The sequence below is a fragment of the Marmota monax genome, unplaced genomic scaffold (genome assembly GCF_021218885.2).
Source record: "Marmota monax isolate L192 unplaced genomic scaffold, Marmota_monax_Labrador192_F-V1.1 WCK01_AAM20220418_F8-fsc00146, whole genome shotgun sequence".
Classification (NCBI taxonomy): domain Eukaryota; kingdom Metazoa; phylum Chordata; class Mammalia; order Rodentia; family Sciuridae; genus Marmota; species Marmota monax.
This window is the reverse complement of record NW_026694096.1, coordinates 938,336-956,030: the sequence shown is the minus strand read 5'-3', so window position 1 is coordinate 956,030 and position 17,695 is coordinate 938,336. Positions and strand designations below refer to the sequence as shown.

The 17,695-nt window shown below is 32.9% G+C and overlaps 2 protein-coding genes across 16 annotated transcripts in view; one reads left to right on the top strand and one right to left on the bottom strand.

The window, feature by feature from the left end:
- Positions 1-2,514, top strand: part of Acss3 (acyl-CoA synthetase short chain family member 3) — a 180,322-nt gene extending 177,808 nt beyond the window's left edge. For both annotated transcript variants that reach the window (XM_058585772.1, XM_046465088.2), the window contains one exon: positions 698-2,514. In XM_058585772.1, the coding sequence (XP_058441755.1) occupies positions 698-766 (69 nt within the window). In that variant the 3' untranslated portion in view covers positions 767-2,514. The remainder of the gene's footprint in view (positions 1-697) is intronic.
- Positions 2,515-4,660: 2,146 nt separating this feature from the next.
- The window catches only part of Ppfia2 (PTPRF interacting protein alpha 2), a 441,884-nt gene continuing 428,849 nt past the window's right edge, over positions 4,661-17,695 (bottom strand). For 9 of the 14 annotated variants that reach the window (XM_058585759.1, XM_058585763.1, XM_058585758.1 and 6 more), the window contains 5 exons: positions 13,418-13,593; positions 12,056-12,124; positions 8,892-9,051; positions 7,617-7,708; positions 4,661-5,589 (listed from right to left, as the gene is read on the bottom strand). In XM_058585759.1, the coding sequence (XP_058441742.1) occupies positions 7,650-7,708; positions 8,892-9,051; positions 12,056-12,124; positions 13,418-13,593 (464 nt within the window). In that variant the 3' untranslated portion in view covers positions 4,661-5,589; positions 7,617-7,649. The remainder of the gene's footprint in view (positions 5,590-7,616; positions 7,709-8,891; positions 9,052-12,055; positions 12,125-13,417; positions 13,594-17,695) is intronic. The other 5 variants (XM_058585761.1, XM_058585762.1, XM_058585765.1 and 2 more) reach the window with 1 other exon arrangement.

The window sequence follows — 17,695 nt, the reverse complement described above, 5'->3', positions numbered from 1 at the left end:
TGTCCATAGGAATAATAGGTAAGGGCTCCGTCTCTGTCAAGCCATGTAACAAAGGACACTGTGGAAAATGTCTGGCATCAGAGGGAGCATGTGGAGAGCAACTTGGGAGGAAAAAGTTCATTTTGTATTGAATGATTTTTAATGAATGCAATATTAATCCTTGCAGATGAGCAATAATCATTAAAGTCAATTAAAATGAAAAAAAACTTTCTAATTGATGTATGTCCTAATTATGTCTTCTATTTGAAGGGAAAATTATTTTAGGAATCTTTAGACTGATATAGTCTTTAAATCTGTATGCACATTACTTGTACACAAGTACACATATTTTTATCAATAATATCTAATTAAAGCCAATGCAGCAGTAAGGTGTACTTGCATGAATAAATGTCAAAAAGAAAAAAAAAATAAAACTCCCTATGGAAATATACAGAAAGGCTCTGAAAAGGAACTCCAGAGAAAGTACCATCCTAGGACCAATAGTTTTGCTAATTAAACCATTTATTTTGTTACTCCGAAAGACTATACATACATTTTTAAATATCAAGTCCAAAGTTTCTCATTTGTATATTTTTAACAGAAGCGTTATAATTTAAGATGATATAGAAATACAACACTGCATATAATTGTTTTCATTATAAAGATCATTAAAAGGGTTCAAGGAAGAGCGTTTCTCTGACACTGAATTTCTTTCTAGGTAACTCCTACAATTGAAGACCCCAGCATTTTTGGGCACATAGAAGAAGTGCTAAAGCAGGCATCATGACATTTTTTTGTTTTCCAACTTTGAATTAATAGTCTAGTTGGTATTATTTGAGCTGTTTTCCAGAAATGAATATTTAAATAGAAATTACTTGCCAGTTGAAATGTGAATTGTAAAGCTTGGTCTAAAGTAGTCTAAGCAAGATGAGTGAAAAAATCTGTACCTTCTGTTTGATTTGACACAACTGATATCATTGTCAGTTGCCTGTAAAATGGCTCATCATGTGCTGTCTAGCACTTTTAGAAAAATCTATGTATTCTATGATTTTTTAAAAGTTATACTCCCCCAAAACACATGAACTGAAAATGCCTCTCATATAGATAATTCCTGAAGTTAAAAATCCACAGCTTTGATCTACATTCAAATATTCAAGTCAAGGTTAGAAAATAATTTTTTTCTTATAGAAATTTTGAATATGTCCTAATATTCTTCAGATACTCACATTGTGTTAAATGAAATAAGATGAATGGGGAATTTTAGGTAGTCATCCAGATGGACAAATTTTATCTAGGTAGGAGGACCTGTCTAGCCACATGAGTCTCCAGGGAAGGAGGGTGGCCAGGAATATTAGCCCTGCCTTCAGCTCATCTTTCAGTTCGGCAAAAGAAGTCACAGGTCTGGCAGAGACCCTAGAGTCATTCCGTCCCATCTTCTCATCATGGAGCTGAGGCCTCCTGAGAAGTCCCACTCATGTCTCAGGTGCTTACTTGACTGTATACTTTTTAATGACTCCAATTTCCTATGGAATCAAGGAAATGATATACAAATGGAGTAGAGTGGCAAAGAAAACTCTTAAAGAAGAATTCGAAAGGCTTTTTCAATAAGTTAAAGATCAAGGGACTTTTCAAGGAGTTACTATAACACCAGTGATCTTTTCATGTGTGTTTGAGCCATTTATCTCAAGTTTCAGGAAAATAAGGCTTGGTGGAGACTGGAGAGCATCTGTTCCATCAAGGGAACAGCCTCTACCCAGTCCCAGCAGAATATGGCCCAGGAGGGAAAAAGATCCCCTATTGTAAGAACCTCTGATTTTTAAAAGAAATCAAAAATCCATTGTTTCATGTGAAAATTCTAATTCTTAAATAAATAATTCATTTGAAAATTATTATGCCCAAACACATCTCTCCTTCTAGACTTCTATAAAATTATTAATCCTTTTAAAAAGAATTTGAAAAGGAGTCTTTAGTAAGTTTACAGTAATGTACCAATCAATAGATAAAAATAGATGATTAGCTATTTTGTTTACTTAGGGTTCTAAATGCATCAGTTATCAAAGAATACATTTAATCACAAAACATGTACCATGCCCAGTGAATCTTGGAAGTTTCTCAAAGTATTTCTCAATTTTTCAGTCCTTTGGAAACATTGTTATTAAGAGCAGATCTTTCTAACATAATAGTCCAGGTAAATGAAATATACGTGAGATATAATAGATGAGGGTTTATTGTTTGTGTTGTAAAGTTTATTTACAACCTATATAAAAACATTCTGAAAATGTTAGCTCCTTTTGGACTGTATGTTAAAAAATAAATGGCTTCTCAAAGGAAATTCCTATTTGCTTCAACTCCCTTCTTGATTGTAAGTCCTGAAAAGTATATATGACTTTAATTACTTTAGTATCAGGATTAAACTAACTATATAGACATTTAATAACTTGAAGCTGCTGAGTTCTTTGAAATATCTTTTCTATTGGATGCATTTTATCAATTATCACAACTGTAGTACTTATAAATAAACTATTTTTAATATCAGCATTAAAATGTATTTCCTTATTTTTTTCACATGAGTCAGTTAACTTGAAATAGCAAATTCTTTAACTGAAGGTGTATCATTGTTCATTAGCAAGTTACAAACTCTGGCAGGTCCAAGAATTGTGTAAAGTTTACTTTTGTTGTTGTTGTTGTTTTCCTGTACATTTTTCCTGGCAACCAAATGTGAAGGGACATTTCAGCAAGAAGACTTGGTTTATTTTCTAGTTAAATGGGTATGGAAAACAGTGCATAAGACCAAAGGAAGTAGTTATTTCTCATTGAGAACATTTATCCCATTTGCAGGGTCAGAGAAAGTACTATTACATTCATGTGATTAAAAATTGGTCAATAAGAATATACTCAAGTCATCAGACTTCTTATAATTTGGGAGGAAAATAAAGGAATTTTCTAGTTTAATACTTGACCACAAAACTCTTTTACTACATAGAACCTAAAATATTGTGAATTAAATGTACTTTTAAATACACTAACTTAATGTTACTAAAAAATGCAATCATACTTATATTTGGTAAAATAAATTCTGCATGATCTACTTTTGGTCTTTTCCTGACACTTTATACTATAAGAAATTAGAAAAATCAAAATAAATTTTTCAAAATCTATAGAAAAATGTTTCACAATTAATTATTTTTCTCATGAAAATATATTAAATGTAACCAAATGAGACCTGCCTTGCCTTTTAAAAAGAAGTTTTGTTAATATCAAATTGTATTTGAAAGGTTCTGATTTGATCATTTGAAATGTTGGAATTCACAATGTTTGGTGTCACAAAAGAACACCGAATTTCTAAGGTCAATCCTTTAAATGGTTTTAGAATCTGGCAGAATGTTATCTTATAAATTGCAGCTTATTTTATACTTTTTTTTTTTTTTGAGAGAAGTAGCTGGATTTGGCATCAATATATGTTAGGGTTTGTTATAAATGACTAATATATCTTACCTGATCTCTAAAAAGAAGAAACTGACTAGTTGCTCCAATTTGGATACTGAGTGTCCCCCAAAGACTTGTGTGTTAAAGGTGTGGTCCCCAGGGTGGTATCTTGGAAATTGGTGTGCACCTTTGGGAGGAGGAGCTTTGTGTGAGGTCCTTAGGTCATGGGTGGGGAGCATGAACACAAAGAGGGCTGCAGGGACCCAACCCTTTCCCCCTCTCTCATTTGCTTCCTGACCTTGAGGTGAGCTGTTTGTTCTTCCACATGCACCAAAGGTGCCATCCGGCATACCCACCAGAGGCCCAAAGCAATGGCTCTGCCAAATCTTGGACTGGAGCCTCCAAAACTGTGAACTGAAAAAAAATTTTTTTCCCTTTATAAATTCATTTTGCAGGTATTTCTTTGGAGTGAAAGCTATCACAGTGGTGTATAAGAGTAAATGCAAATCTATATCTAATATTTTAATATCATAGCATCTATATCACATTTCATTTTTATGAATCAAGTTCCCCATTTTTAGATGAGTTTAGATATTTTACTTTGTTTTTTGCTCAACCAGCATTTTAAGAAAATTTAAAATCATGTCCATAAGCTAGTTTAGTACTCCCTCTAGTGGCGGACTTACTTTTGAAGTTAAATATTTGAGAGTAACTGAAAGAGTGATATCCATTATAATTCAAATAAATTGTCAAATTTTATGTTACTAGAAAATAAAGCTTAAACAGAGAACTGGAAGTATTTTTTTATTGACAATGGAGAGGGTTTCTGTTACCATTACCTTTTGACTGTATCTGTTAAACAAAAATAGACATCAAAACAAATGTAATGTACGTGCAAACAGCAAATTAAAGTACAAAAAGAAATTACTAATGACAGGTCTTGCGCTTAATAAGATCAAGCAGCAGAAAATCAGCAATTAGATAAATGGTATTATTAAATAGATTTTACTTTGAAATCTTCCATATAAACAAAGAATAAACAACAATAACACCACCAAATAAAGCCACAGGGAAGAGATTACTCCTCTATACTTTTTATACACTATATATGTAACCATTCTGCCTTTTGTTTATTTCCTCTGATAAAACTGACTTCAGGGAAGTCACAAGAAGGCCATGTTGGCTAAAAGCTTATAACATTAGTCATGAGTCTGGCAAATGCTCTGTTCCATTGACAAAAAGGAAGGATATCTGGGTTCTGTTTTTCCAGTGGAAATGAGCCTCAGTCTCTGCTGTGGTTGACATTCACTGTCCAGTGTGGGCTGACGGTTCAAGGTATTTGAATGAACATGTGTTTATTAGGAAAGAAGTGTTTTATTTTTTTTGTTTTGTTTTGTTTTTTCTTGGTCCACAGGTAACAAGAGAAGATTTTTTTTAATATAAATTTGTTTAAATAATTGCTTTTGACTCGTAAACAGTTTGGCTTTGTTTTGTATTGAAAAGGAGATCAAGCCATCACAGTGCTATTTCTAGAGATAAGGACATCCCTGATTGCCTTTAAAGGTCATTTTTGGCTCCAGTTCCAGGTTAAATCATTCTTTTTTACATGATCAGAGGCAGGTATTCAGCTTTAAGGATTAACAGACTTGAAGGAGAAACATGTTGAAGCATGAAACATGCTTCGAGGAAACATATTGATTTGACTTGTTACAATTCAAAAACTGTAAAAATGGTGAAATGGTAAAATACAAACAGTACTTGGAATTGTCAAATGTTTGCACTCAAGACTCCATGAACCATATATTTTATTTTTAAAAAAATCATATTTATATCCATTTACATAAGACTTACACATTTAAAAAGAAATACACAGTAATACATAAATGCCTAGTATATTACAACATGAAAAACAAGTGGCTCCATTTCATAAAAGCATCTGTTGTACAGAATTTATGATGTGGATGATGCTTCTTATTCAAATGACTTAAGCATTTTATTACAATTGTAGTAAACTAATCAAATTTGATATCTGATAACCCCCGGAATCACATTTTATTTTTAATAAATCACGACTTGTCATTATTTCCTTCGAATTCGGTCTTCACAGAGGTTTCACTGCTCATCTTCTTAGATGGTGGAGTACTTTAGATGCACTTTAGGTAGAGTAGACTGAAAACACGACATCTAAAATATGTAATGAACAGGGTTAGTTCATTGAAAGGTCCTGGCCTGGTGAATCCAGTTCCCTACTCTGATGCACATCCATGTATCCTGCCCACACCTGTCCTACCATGTAATGGAAAGAACATCATCTAAGACCTAAACCATAGTGGACATCAGTATCAAGTGATCTTGTCCACTTTTGTGCAAGGAACTAAAATAGTAGGATTTGCTCAACTTTGGGGAAACTATAGAAGTAACATAAACAAAGGAAGTCACATAAAATGTCAGCATGCCTTCTGAAATTTGACAGCATGCTAATTATGCACTGGGTTCAGTTGACCTATTCAATGGAAGAGATTTATATTTTCTAGTTCATATATTTTAGAGCTCTTAAAAAGATTATTTTGTTTAATTGTGATGAAAACATAATGATGATAGGTACAACATGATTTCAAGGCTCTGTGACAGTGGTATGGCATCAAAGTTTCTTCCTAGCCATAATATGCTTAAGAAATGCTCACAATTATTCTTACTGAAACAAAAGAAACAGTAAATAGTATGGTTTGAATTATAACAAAGGTGCTGTTTCACCAAAATAAAATCGATTGTTCTGGATTTACTAGTTGTAAATAAATACCATTATATCCCACTTAATGGAAGAAAGTACAAAATGTGAACCAGAATGCCATGCACAAAAAAAAAAAAAGAAAGAAAACACATTGCAAATAGTTAAAAAGTAATTCTACCCATCAGTCAAGAGCTGAGAAGCAAGCACTATTGAACATACTAAATAGTCATTTGTGAATTAATGAAATATTCGATTCCTGAGGAAATTATTGCATGTAGAATCAATTATAAACAGTATTTTGGAAAGCCTTTTGTTCAGCCAAATTATTATATACTTTAGATCATGCCTAATTATATGCCAAATTGTATGCCATAATTAAGATTTTAATGGTATGGTTGTACTTTCTGAAATTAAACTTCTTATCTGGATGTTTTTTGTTTTATTGGTTTCAAATAGTGATTCAAATAAAGCAGCATATCAGCTCCATGTTGGGCCCAAGAGCCCAGCTGATTGTGGAGCTTTTGGGTTAGAGCAGTGAATTAACACCACAAGGTGAGCTGCTGGTACCTACTACTGCTTCCTGTCCCACCCCTGGGCACACATTTCATTCTAAATATTGCTTTCAAAAGTTTTTTTTTTTTTCCAAAATATTAATTCATTGAAAATTCTAGAGTATTTCAATAAAGCTGTTTTAGGTCAAAATAATATGTGAACATTTGACACTAGGAAAATATGGTTTTTGTTATAAAATTATTTTTCAATAAAGTGCCCTTTTGTGTGGATTTGGAAGTAGTTTCATCTGGTATTTATCTAAACAAAAATACACTACATATTATGGTTATACAACAAGGTTTGTGGCTGTTTCTATCTTCCATTCTTATAAATTAATTTCATTTTAGTCCTATCTTATGGGCTCCAAGTATTTAATAAAATTCATACTTGTCTTCAACAAATATAAATCACACCACTGAAAAGCAACATATTGAGAGTTCAACGTTTTCAGTTTCTACTTTTGTTTTAACACTTCTAAGTCATTTTCCTCTCTCTGCCACTATGTGACTCTTAAGAACTTGCTTAAATTCCCATCTGCCTACTTTGGCTGCCTTATTATAAAATAGTCACTTAAAATGTTTAAATTTTAAGTGCCAAAATCTTATTAATAAAATGCTATGGGAATCAGTTCAAAATCCTTCTGAAAAGTAGAAAACATTACGGTTAACCACCAGTCGAGTGTAATAACTAACTGATAGGCCTCCAACAGACAGACCTTTCAACCATAGCAGACAGGTGGTGATAGGAAATACCAAACTAAGAGTTAAAAAGAAGATTCCTTTCCCCCCTCTATCAGTTGAAAGGGGTTATCTCCCCTTTGTACTGCTAGGCCATACCAAAAGGCACAGCACCTATTTACTAGTCTATGTAGGTTCCATTTTTTTTTTTTTTCTTTTGCTGGTTTGTCAGCCAAAGGGAAACTACTCACAGCAGGTCAGTGCTGCCTCCTTTGAGTGGCTTGTCAACATGAGTATGTGCGAACAGTGGAGTTGTCTAACCTCTGCAGTCTTGATGAAGCAACTGCAAATGGAGAAAAGGGCTTTAGAGGTTCTTGGATGATTGAGTACGAGATTTCAGATGAGAAAGATTTCTTTTCTCTGCCTAAAGGGATACTGAACATATTAGCAGACCTTCTTTGTTTCAGATGTAAGCCACTCACGTTCCTCTTCTCTAGACCCAGTTGCTAATGGAAATGTATCCCAATGTAATTTATGGAACTTTCCAGTGGTCATGTATTCCTCCTTAGAAGAAATCTCAACAAGACAGCTCCCCAGGGTGCTTCTGTTTTGGTTGTGGAAGTGGCTCAGAGAATTCAGCATGGTGAATTGTGTTTTTCTCCAAGTATTGAGGAACTTCTATGCTAATTTTAATCATGCTAAATTCCACATGAATTTTGCTATCATGTTCCACAATATTAATAAGATATAAAAAATGTGAAGATATTAATTAGATATAAGAAATGAGAAGACCATAGTTTATGCTGAAACTAATTTTTAAGCTGTGACCTTGAAGAGAAATAATGATTCTCAGTGATTAATAAAGAGATAATATTTTTATAATATTTTTCTTTGATGTTTAACAAACAGAAATCATTTTGCGACTACAATTTCACTGTTGTCTCTCCAGAATGACTGTTTTCCTTATATAGCAAAAGTCTAATGTCCACTGAAGGAAATTCTATTGGGACATTACTGTTGGCTTTGTGTTTAATTCTCTTCTCATGACTGTGCTGGTTTATTTAAGGCCTCTGGCCTTGGTCAGAGGTAAAAATTCTGATGCTCTGGATTCTAATATGACAAAACTTGCAGTATTTAAACATGCAAGGTTTCAGTGGGGTTAATTGCCATTTACCATGTCCAAATCCAATCACTACCTTAAACAAATTATTTGCTTTGGGAATGGAAGAGTAAAGAAACACAAGTCATGCAGATGTCTTTTATGCTTCCTAGAGTGAACATTAGCCAATGCCAGTCTTTTTAGGATGCTATAAATTATTTTTAAAATATGAATAAAGTGCCATGAGTTCATGCATTAGCAGTTTACAAAATGTCTGGCTTTTGATGAAAGCAAAGTAAATTTCAAGCAGAGCAAACCAACTCAAGAAAAGAATTAATTCCACAAAGCTATGCGAGGTTAGAGAATTACACTTGCTTTTGCTAAACGAGCATTTAACTTTACAAGCCAAAATACAAAACTACTGTACCATCCGTGGCCATTTTCCTCGACTGCCCCGATGTTGTGGTCAACCTAAATCCAGCTGGCAAGGTTTCTGAGGATCCAGGCATCATGCTGATTCCATGTACTTCACGAGGAGGAAACTGCCTTCTCCAGGTTGAGCCACGTCTAAAATTCTTGTCATCAGTCTGCAGGTACAGAGTCAGAAAGTGCTGTTATGAAAACAAGCAACTAGTCCAGGTACATGAAACTGTGTGCCTAGAAACATGTAACAGACTACTTGTACTCAGTCCATGGAGTATACAAATGGAATAGTTATGCTTAATCTCCAGAGCTCAAAGGATTCCAAAATGAGGAATTAGGAGATTTGAAGCAGGAATGTGTTTATAGGACTTTCCATGTGATTGTGAATCTAAGGTTTGGCATCTTTAAAGTAAACATCTTGAAAACAAATTATCTTGAGACAAGTTCTAAGTTGTTTAGGGCCTTACTAAATTGCTAAGCTGGCTTTCAACTGTGATCCTCCTGCCTCAGCCTCCTGAGCTTCTGGGATTACAGGTACACCACCACTCCTGGTTTATATGGAATTCTTAATAGACTACCAATTTAACTAACTGACATTTAAAGTCAATGTGGGAAATTGATTTTAAGCTCAAATTTCATTGTTAGAAATGAACAACAATATAAAGAATTCTTGGGAGTATTGTTTTGTTTTGTTTTTGGTAGCAGGGATTGAACCCAGAGGCACTTCACTAGCACCCCTTTAAAAAAATTATCTAGAGACAAGTTCTAAGTTGTTTAGGGCCTTGCTAAATTGCTGAAGCTGGCTTTGAACTGTAATCCTCCTGCCTCAGCCTCCTGAGCTGCTGGGATTACAGGTACACCACCACTCCTGGTTTATATGGAATTCTTAATAGACTACCAATTTAACTAACTGACATTTAAAGTCAATGTGGGGCATTGAAAATAAATTAATACATATATTCATTGTTAAAATACCTCATGTTGATAACCAAATTTTAGTTAAAAGATGTCTGCCATTCTTGTTCTCAACTATTGTGTTTAATATTGCTTAGATCTCCAAATGTTTGTAAATGAAGAAAAGAAACAATTTCATGGTTATGGCCTCTCAGACTTTTGAATTCCTAGAGAAGCTAGGAATTAAGAAGCTAGGAATTAAGCTAGCCTTAAGTACAAATATCCCTCAGTTCTACTAAACCCTACATTGCATTGTAGGGTTATGCAACTCCTATAACATATGTATTCAGGGCTTCAAAATTAGTCAATAAGTTGAGTTTTATTTGACTCCTTATATCTGGTCATTTAGCATACTGTATGTTTACTACAGAATGCCACAATGCAACAATGTCATGGGAGAAAAAAAACACTTTCATGAGATGGGATTAAAAGATATCTTTATAATTAAAGCCCACAAAGGTATATCAGCACTTCTCAGACTGTTTCAGTTGAATATGAATGTGATCAGCAAAGTCCAAGAAATAAATCCACTATGATTTTAGGCAAGTTGTTTGGCTATCTTTGTTCTTTCAAAAAGAAGTTGAACAAAAGAGACTATAGGGTTTAAATAATAAAATAATGTATTGTGCTTTTAAAAATAAATAAAAGAGGTTGACTATTTTTAAAGCAGATAGTCACATCCCATTTAACAGAACTTGCTGCTTGTTCATTACCCTCAGGATGCAACATCATATCCCATGTAGGCTGCTGTCTCTACCAAGACAGTGTCCTAAGGCCAATCCACATTTTAGAATGTAGCAATAGGCTAGATCTTTAATAATTTGGTTATTCCTTTCTAATTTTAAATAAGAAAATTGTATTCTAAAGTGTAGGAGTTCATCAGACTACCTTTTTGAATCAGCAATTTAGAATAGGTACTAAAAATACTGCTAAAAAACTTTTAACACTAAAATCAATTAAGTATTAAATGAATTTTTAAAAATATTGTTAAGGGGCTGGGGTTGTGGCTCAGAAGAGTGCTCACCTAGCATGTGAGAGGCACTAGGTTCGATCCTAGGCACCACATAAAAATAAAATAAAGATATTGCCAACTACAACTAAAAAATCCCAAAATTAAAAAAAAATTGATAAATATCCTGATTGGACAAAAGAATGAATTTATTAAAAGTTAGATTATAGAATATATATTATTTACCATAATCTCCTCCATAAAGAAGAGTATGGGTTTTATAATATCAAGATCATCTGCCTTGCCCATTTGAATATAGAATTTTTGCCCTATTTTAGAATTTTCCTAGTTCATTCACAAAAATCATTTTAAACAGCCTACTTTTATAGCCAAGAAACACCTGTAGTTTGCAACATAGAATTATGTATCTCTGTATTTTCTATCTCATAATAAGGTTTCCTTTTCACTTCTAGAAAACTTTTGCAAAAAACTCAGGACTACTAAAAGTTTCTATCAATCACAGGGTTTACTATACCTCCCACATTCATTCATTCAGGAGGTTTCTTATGTGTTTACTGTCTTCCATATAGCTTAAACATATATACATATAAATATGTATATATATATATATCTCATATGTATATGGATTCTAGCATGAACATAGCTTTCAAATCTTTTGATTGTTAAAAGTTATTTCATTTATTTTTATGGAAAATGCAATATTGATCTCTAAAATAATGAAAAGATTAATTTATTGAACATAGAATGTTTATTGAAAATATTTATTGAATTTTTTTTACTTTAATATCCTAATATTTTCTGAGAAGAAATAATATTTAAGAAACAAGAATCTTCTTATTAAAAAGCTGAACTTATCAATGTTAATGTTTCAATTGCTTATAATTAAAAAAAAATGCTCAATATTTTAGTCATTCATGTTGAAAAAAATTGCCATTTGAATTACTTTTCAGTGTTTCTAAGTGCTAAAGTGATATATTTATGAATGCATAATGTTCTTTCCAAAACTAAATAATATCATTTGATATTTAAGACTAATCATGAGGAAAAATTTAGATTCTATCCACAAAACAAGTATTTTGTTAATTTCCAAGGACCATTCCTTAAAAGTAAGGATGTTCTGTCATTTTTCCTATGCTCTTGAAGATCCAGATCAGTTTTTGTTTTTGTTCTGGGGTCCTGGGCATTGAACGCAGGGCTTTGTGCCGCCAGGTAAGGTCCCTTTTGAATATTGGGTAAGAACTTACTTCATCCAGTCGTCGTTCAGTCCCCAGGGCCAAGAGGTTGTTGTATTCCCTTTCAAGAATCTGCCTTGCCTGTTGACAACAAGTTAGAGTTACCATCAATGAAATCACATTTTACTTAAAAAAGAAATTACATACATTATATTTATCTGAGAATGCATTACAAACTGCAGTTTTGTTATGGGATCTTGAGGATTTTATTTCTCCATATCTTTAAGTCACTGCAAATTTTAGCTGTAAATACTAGTGAGGGCCATTTTCTTTTGTCCATGGAAGAGTAGATAGATTGTCTCATATCTATTTCTGAGATCAATAATCTTTGATCCCACTTTCTTACTTTATTTCAATTGAGTATCTCATATAAAATTTGAAATATTCAAAACAAAAGAAAAAGTGAAGTTGGACTATAAATTTTTATCAGAGTTATGCAGGTACTTCTCAAATTTGGCCAACAGTCATTTTGAGACAGTTTAGATATTAAAAATCCCTGTGCCCTATTCCTTCATAACTGATTTCTTAGAGGGATGTGATGTAGATTGGAGAGATTACTTTTAATTTGAATGAAACTCCACTGATTCAAATAATTATCTGGATTTGGTAATCACTGGCATACCCAATGTGAAGTGTCTGCATAATTCAGACAATTTAATAGAAAGAACTGCCTATCAGAGAGGAAGAAACTGATGGTCATCTGTCAGGGATATTGTTTTGGGAATTTGGCATTCAGGGAAGAAATTAGAAAACCTTCAACACCCTTCTTGTTTAATTTTATGATTTTGTTTTGGCTAGAAATCTAGTAGCTTGAAATTAATATCTTGGTGACACATTTCAAAGATTGAGCTAACTTTTACTAAGAATTATGAATATGTTTAATGAAATAAGCCAGGCACAAAAGACAAGTATTGCATGATCTTCAACATATGTGGAATCTAAGAAAGTTCATCTCATAGCAGTTGAGTGTAGTCTGTGGCCACTAGAGACTGAAGAAAGTATAGGGAGGGAGTGGGAAGGTTAATTAATGGGTGCTAAGTTGCAACTACAAAGATACAAGATATTCTGGTGTGCTATTGTTAAATTCAAAAAGCAAGAAGAAATGATTTAGATACTTTCACCCTAAAGAAATGATAAATGTTTGAGTAAATACATATGTTTAGCCTGATTTAAATATTATACAGTATAATATATATGGAAACATCACATTACCCCATTAGTATGTATGATTTTTATGTTTTTATTGTATCAGTTAAAAATAAGTTTAATTTAAAAAACAAGAATTGTGAACACAGAGCTGCATTTTTCCTCTAAAAGTTAAGTTTGTCATTACATTAACCAAGACCAATGAGACTTCAGCACAAAGGGGCTTGCCTGAGTATTCTGTGTTGGAATCTGTAATAATAAAGCTAAGCTGCTGTAGTCAAAGTTCTCATCCAGGGCAATAAGTGAGCCATGCACGCCACTTTCAAGAATATTATTGGCATATTCTCGAAGTCCAATTGCTTGTATCCAGCGAATAACTCGATCATTGCTCCATACCAGCACATCTGGGGAAAGAGATGCATCTTGTTAGCCTGCAGTACTTTGTTCAGTGAAGACAACCTCTGGTTGAAACAAACCACAGGTATCCGACCAAGTCACATTTATGCTGATTGGCCCACTCCCTAAGGCACCTAGTCCAGAAACAAAGTTGTCATTTTCAAAATGTTTCCTATCACTGAAACAACAACACTTATTGAAACATGTCACAAAGTTTCTTATTTTCATACTACAGCCCTAGGAGTCCATCTGAAGTTCAATGTTCTTACCACCTGAGGGAGACATTTCTTATTTGTGTCTTGATAACACAGAGAGAGTAAGCAGCAAAAGATCTAATACTGTTGTTCCTCATCAGAAATATTTATTAACCACTACTTAAATATTGCATATACACTCAATGATTTTTATTCTCACATAGAGTAATTTATAAAACAAAAAGAACAGTAAAATAATAACAGGGACTAAGTACACTGATACCCTAATATTTTTAATTTATTATTTCCAATAACATACTAATCCAAAAATCAAGTACTGGTCAAGTTGCAAGTTGTTTTGCTTTTGTGAAAAATTAGTAGCTTATTGAGGTACAAAACACTTATATTTCTATTTGCTAAAAATAAAACCTTCAGAGAAATGTCATATGTTCATTTTTTTAGATGAACAATTAGAAAAGCATATTTTATCATTTCTTTTCTATTTATTCTCATTATGAGTTGGCAGAATGTAACATGCAAACTAATAAAATAGTCAGAAGAACCATAAAGCTCCATAGAAAATAAAATTTTTTAAGGGATATGGGTCAATGAAAAACTTTGAAATATTTTTCCTACTTGTAGAAAGGAAAAGATTACCTGTATTAAAGTAAGTGTTCCTGTTAATTTTTGTTTCTGATTGAAATTTATACCTTTTTCAGAAAAGGCTTAAAAATATTTTGAGAAACATTTTTCAGCCGTGGCTGTTTACTTTCCCCTATTTCCATTTTCTATAAAATCAAGGTAGAATTTGCAGGAAGAGGGAAGAATATTTTATATTAATTTTTTCAAAGGCATTATTAATTTGTCCTAATGCATTCATTTAGAACCAACTTGAGTTTTCTTCTGTTTAACATTAAAGAAGTAAAGTAATGATCCCTAACACACTAATCATAGTTGTTTTAAAGTTCATGTCTGGGGTCAGGGGAAGTACAGTGTCAAGGTCAACTGCAGACTATATCTTCTTATTTTCTGATTTTATTCTCCTGATCTTCCTCTTTTTCACCATTACCTGAACTGTTTGATTTTTAAAGTCGAATGCCAGACATCAATTTTTTTTTCTTCTAATTCTAATCCTCTTAAAAGGTCACCAATTCTATTCCTCTTAAAAGTTCACCAATGTGTCATGAGAAAATTTGTAACAAATGTCAAGCTTATCTCCAGGTTCTTGATTCCTCCAAACCTGGCAGTTTGGCACCTCTGAATTTCAACCCCCTTTCTCCTCGTGCTCTATGAGACTGGGAAGAAGCAGTCCTGGATGTCTGGTTTACCATTTAGCTATGCATTTTCTCTTTTGTCCAAGATCTCTAGTCCTGGTTGTCTGAGTTGCTTTCCACTACCTTTAAATAGCTCTTTATTGATTTATCTATCCTTTCTATTTGTTATTGGTTAAAAATTTGTTTTATTCAATGTACTTCATTATAGTCATAAATAGAAGTTTCTTAAATGTGTTCTATTTTTTGTTTCTGTTCATCCATGATGCCGATAAAGCATTTGTATATGATCTGAAAACTACAGATGTATCTACCCCCATCTCTTTACTTAACTTCTGATTTGGCTTGGAATAATCTCATTTGAAAAGAAAGGTGCTAAGTCTTTCTTTGGTTTTAACCATAAAGAACAGGTGAGGGATGTCTGCTTCCCAGTCTTTTTACCACTACCTATTTCATCCAGAGCAGAATGAATTTTTGCAGGAAGTAGGATATTTATTGTCCCTTTCAGAGTTTTTTCTTTTTCTTTTCCCATGTCGTTAGCAAAGCAAAGGAGGTCAAATTTCTCATTGACCTTTAGTAAATAGGGAATTTTATGTTATAAGTTTGCTGGGTCTCCAGTGATGAGTTCTGAAGTGCAGGTTTTCCTCTGAGTTTGCATTAGCTTTTTCGATTGAGGTGTGAAGCCTCAGAAAATGAGATGTGAGTTGGTTAGTATTATATTTTGGTTACATTATCAGCTGCTGTTGACTGCAACTGATTCTTTGAACTACTGGTTATCTTGCACTTGAACATTAAAAGCTGGGCAGGTAGGTATGGGTGGCAGCAACAGTTCTCTGTGTGATTTTACTAAATTCAACATTATTTTTAAAGATTAATGGAAATATTTTCATCAAAAACACACTAAGAATTGTCCAGTTTTCTTTTTCCTAGGTAGAGTTATGAGTTAGAAGTGTTTGTTCTTTTCTAGAATTGGGTTAATGTTTTGGTAGTCTAAGATATGTTAGGCTGCCATAATTTTTCTGCAAATATATGTCAATCAAAATTTCCATTGTAATACCTGTAATCAAGAGTGGTCAAATACATAAAATAGTACATTTTGTGGGTAAAGACAAATAAAGCATTAATTCAACTTTTTCAGAAGAGCAACATACTCTTTTTTTCATTTTGTAAATCAGAGCCCCTTTCTATAAACCTGTTTTCAGGCATAATTTGTGCCTTGACTTTAATGTTCTGTAGGAATCCTCTTGACCTAAACAATAAATGTTGACTGTTTCCTAGCAACAAATTAAATGTTAGTACATTCTTGATACTTTTTTCACTTTAGAAAGCTGTTTATTAAGGTCAGGGTTAATTAACACTTCAGATATTAACCAAGACCTCTAGTTACAGTTGAGTGTTATTCCTGTAAATGCCACCAGATCAATTATAGGAAATAGAGGCTATTTATGATCTCACTCATTGCTAGTTAGCATATGGAGTTATTTGTATATAATCATAGTGAATCATGGCAGTTTTTCTCAAGGCTACACTCTAACCAGCAATTGCCAAATACTAATATAACATTTGGTATAGAGCCCAATGGGTAATTCTTCTCTTTTAGATCTATCTATATGTGAAGCATTTCAGGTGGTGAAACAAGGCATTATAAAATCTGATTGAAAAAAAAAATACTTCAGGAAGAAAACTAGAAAGTGGTCTCCCATCGGCAAAATCTATTTGTGAGCTGAAACACCCTTTGTTAGGTCAAATACACACTGCCTTCTGGGAGTCTGTCTTTGGTCCATTAGTTTCCAAATTTCAATTCAACTGAAGAACAATGTGCTGAAAAAGACCTCCAATTTCCTGGGTCTCCAAAATGAAACAAAATCAAACAACTCGATTTTGATAATGGAAAAACACTTTCTTGCTCCTCAGTAATGAGCCAATGAAGTGTTAGGAGAAATCCATGTGTGTCTAGTTACTCTTCAATGAACCATATACAGAAAAATATCTTTAACCAGTAATTTCAACATACATTCAAGTATTTTGTTATAGTAACACAAAACTAATGCAATGTTTAATTATTAAATATGATACTTCTCAATACATCTGCAATATGTGGTTCTTGGTATTTGAATTAATTAGTTTTGTATACAGAGTAGTTGCAGAATTAACAATGTTCCTAAAACCATGCTCAGCTAAAATTATTGATTCACTAATCTAGTTTCTAGGGGAAAAGCTTCTATATGTGTAATTATCATCCAAAAGAAAATTTGGGGATGCTGAAAATTTAAATTATGTAAGTCAAGGTAGAATTGCAATAAAGAGTAAATATCCATGTTTCTCTGAATCATAACAACAGTGTTCCATTAAAAGTTTGACAAAAACATCTGCATGGAGATATTTTCAATATAAACAAAATTAACAGGTCCAGAGTGATAAATCTCCGTTCAAAAAAATCAATAATATGTCCCAAATGAAATATTCACTCTATAATGTGACAATTTCCTTTCCTGTGTTATAATTAGGAAAACAAATGACAATGACACTTCTAACCAAAAAGGTATGCTACTTAATGACCATTGCAATGTATATACCAAAAAAAAAAAGAAAAGAAAAAGAAAGAAAGAAAAGATAAAACATCAGAGAAAAGGAATTTGATATGA